The following is a 3,259-nucleotide window of genomic DNA, read 5'->3' as shown; positions in this document are numbered from 1 at the left end:
CTCCGGTATCCTCCCACAGTGCAGATGTGTAGGTCAGGTGAATTGGCCATGCTAAATTGCCCATATTGTTAGGAACATTAGTTAGGGGAATAGGTCTGCATGGGTTGCTCTTCGGAGGGTCAGTGTGGACTTGTTGGGCCGAAGGGCCTGTTTCCATACTGTAGATAATCTAATCTAAATTGTATGCTGACATTTCACCATTCTGGGTAGCAGCCACGTTCGTCTACACGATTCCCACCCCAGGCTTCCCATTTCTCCTGATCCGGTTGTGCAATGCTTTTATTATCAGACACATCCTCGTGATCAGCAGAGCCCACAGGAGACTCCAGGCCCCCAGCATTTGGGAGAATCCTAGAGACCCAGAGTTGAAGAATCGAAGGAAATCCATTTTCTTACTGATGGCTATCTCGACAATTTCATGCAGTTGCGGCCTTTACTAATGTTCTATCCTATATGATTCAGCATGTACTGGTTGGTTTGCCAAACACGATATCTACACATTTTTTTTCTGATGGAATTAAACTTCATACTGCAGCTATTGAGTTGCTGCACTACCACTGGGATTTATGCCGTGACTCAGGCGAGTTTCAGATAGCAGCTTACGATTGTCCTGGGGAAGTTAAGCTGATCTCTGACCAGTTGTTGCACCAATGTATCACAACATAATTTGTCCTATGCTCAGATTCCCCCGTTGTCACCAATTTCTTAAAGTTGCCTATACTTTTGAGTGTAAATGCGCCAGAACACTTTTTTTTTTTCCTTTACACACCATGCCCGTCATGTACAGCCCCACAGCACTCCACAAGCTCGCTGACCGAGTGTGCCCGTGCAGACAGGTCACATGGAACAAGCTAAATGCACAGTTAGATTTATTGAGAAAGTGAAAGATTAGACAAAGCCTTCAAAGCGTTTTGGTGTAATGGCATAGAGCTTCCCATGTTGTCCAGGGCTTACAATGCGACAATGGGGATAGCAAGGATACAGTCTGGGAAAGACACTGTCAGAGTTAAAGGTCAGGGGAATTAGATAATGGGGAATGGCGATTTGGAGCGGGTGTTGGGAAAGTGTGGGTTGAGAAGGAGGATGTGGACGGTTGCATGCACGGCAGTGGTGAAGGGAACACTGCCAGGGCTGGCCATGTAATGTTGGCAGGTGGTGCCACCCAGGTGGGGGCCGCAGGTGAAGGTGTAGTCGTAGGTCACCTTGCCATAGCTGAGGTAGCAGACCTTGCCATGGGTGGCGGAGATCAGTCTGACCTGGCACTAGCCCAGGAGGTCATTGCTTGTTATGACATCCTCATCCCAGACCCCGATGCTCAGATTGTTCCCGCTATCGGTCTTGACCTGGCCAAGGTCCAGCTTGGCGTTCCACTTGGGGTTGTTGTTGCCTAAGAGATCACGGAGGTCCTGGCCTGTGCCTGGCCGTGCATGCCCACCACGTAGCCGTCGGTGCCCGAGAAGACGTCCCCCCCAGAGGTCCCGGCCCGGCCCCCCGTCTCCCGGTCGCTGAAGGCCTGGTGGAAGTTGCTGTGCTTCATGGAGCACGCCTTCTCCTGGCATCGCTTGTAGCCCTCCGAGAATTTGGTGGTGAGGCCGACCGTGACACCAGCCTCCACCGTAAGGCAGTCCTTAACCTCCTCGGCAGTGTAGCCCTCATAAACTGCCTTGCACGTCCGAAAAGCCGTCACGTCCTTGTAACGTCCGCCCAGCTGCACCGCTGTGAGGTAGTGGGTACCGTAGGTGGCCACCAGCTTCTGGTAGAGGTATGTGTCATTGCCAACGTTGCTGGCTGGTAGACTAGAGAGGGAGCGTTGAAAATCAGGAGCCAAGAGGGGCTTGCCCTTCACCCGATTCTGGTAGTAGAAGCATTGGAACTGTTGACTGGTGAAACTGTAGCGATCGCTCTGGGAGTGGGTGGTGCCAAACTCCACCATCTTGGAATGGGATCCAGCCAGCACCACCTTGACACCAGCTTTGGGTGTTTGCACGGACAGGTCCTCCCACCAGTCGTTGGTGATGGAGGAGCTGGCGGACTCTGCCAGCTTGGCCGGCGATCGGTAAAGCCGACTGGAGACTTGTGGTGTAAAATTCCAAGCAGTGGAATGTGGTGAAACGGTTAAAAATTATGTCCCAATACATGTGTGAATCTAACCGGAATGGAGGTGTTGCTTAGTCCCGTGTGAATCTTCTTATCTGTATGTAACCAGAATGGAATGTGTTTTTTAGCCTTGCTCTGCTGTTCACATGAATGTTTATATCTGGAAAAGAGTATATCAGCTGGAAAAGTCTCCAGTTCGGTGAGTCTGCTCCGGGGTTGCGTTTAACCGCCGAGCGTGGGTTGTTGGCAACCGCTCTACGAGAACTGACGGCTCCCAGTTCCGGTAACATGTAGAGTGAGTATAAGCCAGACCCGGGAGTCTGCTCCGGGGTTACGTTTAACCGCCGAGCGTGGGTTGTTGGCAACCGCTCTACGAGAACTGACGGCTCCCAGTTCCGGTAACATGTAGAGTGAGTATAAGCCAGACCCGGGAGTCTGCTCCGGGGTTACGTTTAACCGCCGAGCGTGGGTTGTTGGCAACCGCTCTACGAGAACTGACGGCTCCCAGTTCCGGTAACATGTAGAGTGAGTATAAGCCAGACCCGTTGTAAGATGAGACCCGGTTTTGGCGACGCTGCGGGGAATAAAATGCTCATATTCTAGCAGACTCGCCTCTTGGTTGTTTGTTCTGTGTCAGACTACTCTCCTACGAACCTGACCTTGAGAATTTTTTAAAACAAGACTGAGCGCCGGCATGAGCTCAGGGTGCGCCAGTCCATCAGTGAGACGGGCATCCGTTGGCGCACGCCATTCATCAGCTCATTTTCACAGAGAGTGCTGCTCCCGTTGGCCGTGCGCCAGGTGTTCACATCGATGACAAAGGCCCCCTTGGGCTGCAGCGTCACCACATCGTAGCCCTGCCCCGCCAGCCGCGCCCCCGGCACAAAGTTAGCATTGTGGCACTCATTGATGGTGCTCGTGGTGCAGGCGCTGAGGCCACCCCGGAAGAGCAGGCAGAGAAAGAGAAGAGTGCCCTGTTTTGCATACCCAAATGGCATTTTGCTCCGCTGGTGGGTCCAACTGCGAATCTGCAAGAGAAAAAGTGAATATCTTAATTTGACAGATTTATGAGTGGCATGACTTCTTCAATGGTTGTTGAAAATCTCTTTGCTGACTTGACACATTTATGAGCTATTAAGTGTTGCAGTGTGCTATTGCATGT

General features: G+C 51.8%; 1 protein-coding gene across 1 annotated transcript; it reads right to left on the bottom strand.

Annotated features, from left to right (window-relative positions):
- Positions 1-1,387: 1,387 nt before the first annotated feature.
- Positions 1,388-3,044, bottom strand: LOC122548058 (perforin-1-like; the record flags this gene model as incomplete). The annotated part of the gene is made up of 2 exons (XM_043686622.1): positions 1,388-2,073; positions 2,792-3,044. Coding segments are annotated over 2 exons (939 nt in total), but the record flags the coding sequence as incomplete, so codon positions are not given.
- Positions 3,045-3,259: the final 215 nt, after the last annotated feature.

The sequence above is a fragment of the Chiloscyllium plagiosum genome, unplaced genomic scaffold (genome assembly GCF_004010195.1).
Source record: "Chiloscyllium plagiosum isolate BGI_BamShark_2017 unplaced genomic scaffold, ASM401019v2 scaf_8380, whole genome shotgun sequence".
NCBI lineage: Eukaryota > Metazoa > Chordata > Chondrichthyes > Orectolobiformes > Hemiscylliidae > Chiloscyllium > Chiloscyllium plagiosum.
The sequence above is the reverse complement of the archived record's forward strand: the minus strand, read 5'-3'. Positions and strand labels throughout refer to the sequence as shown.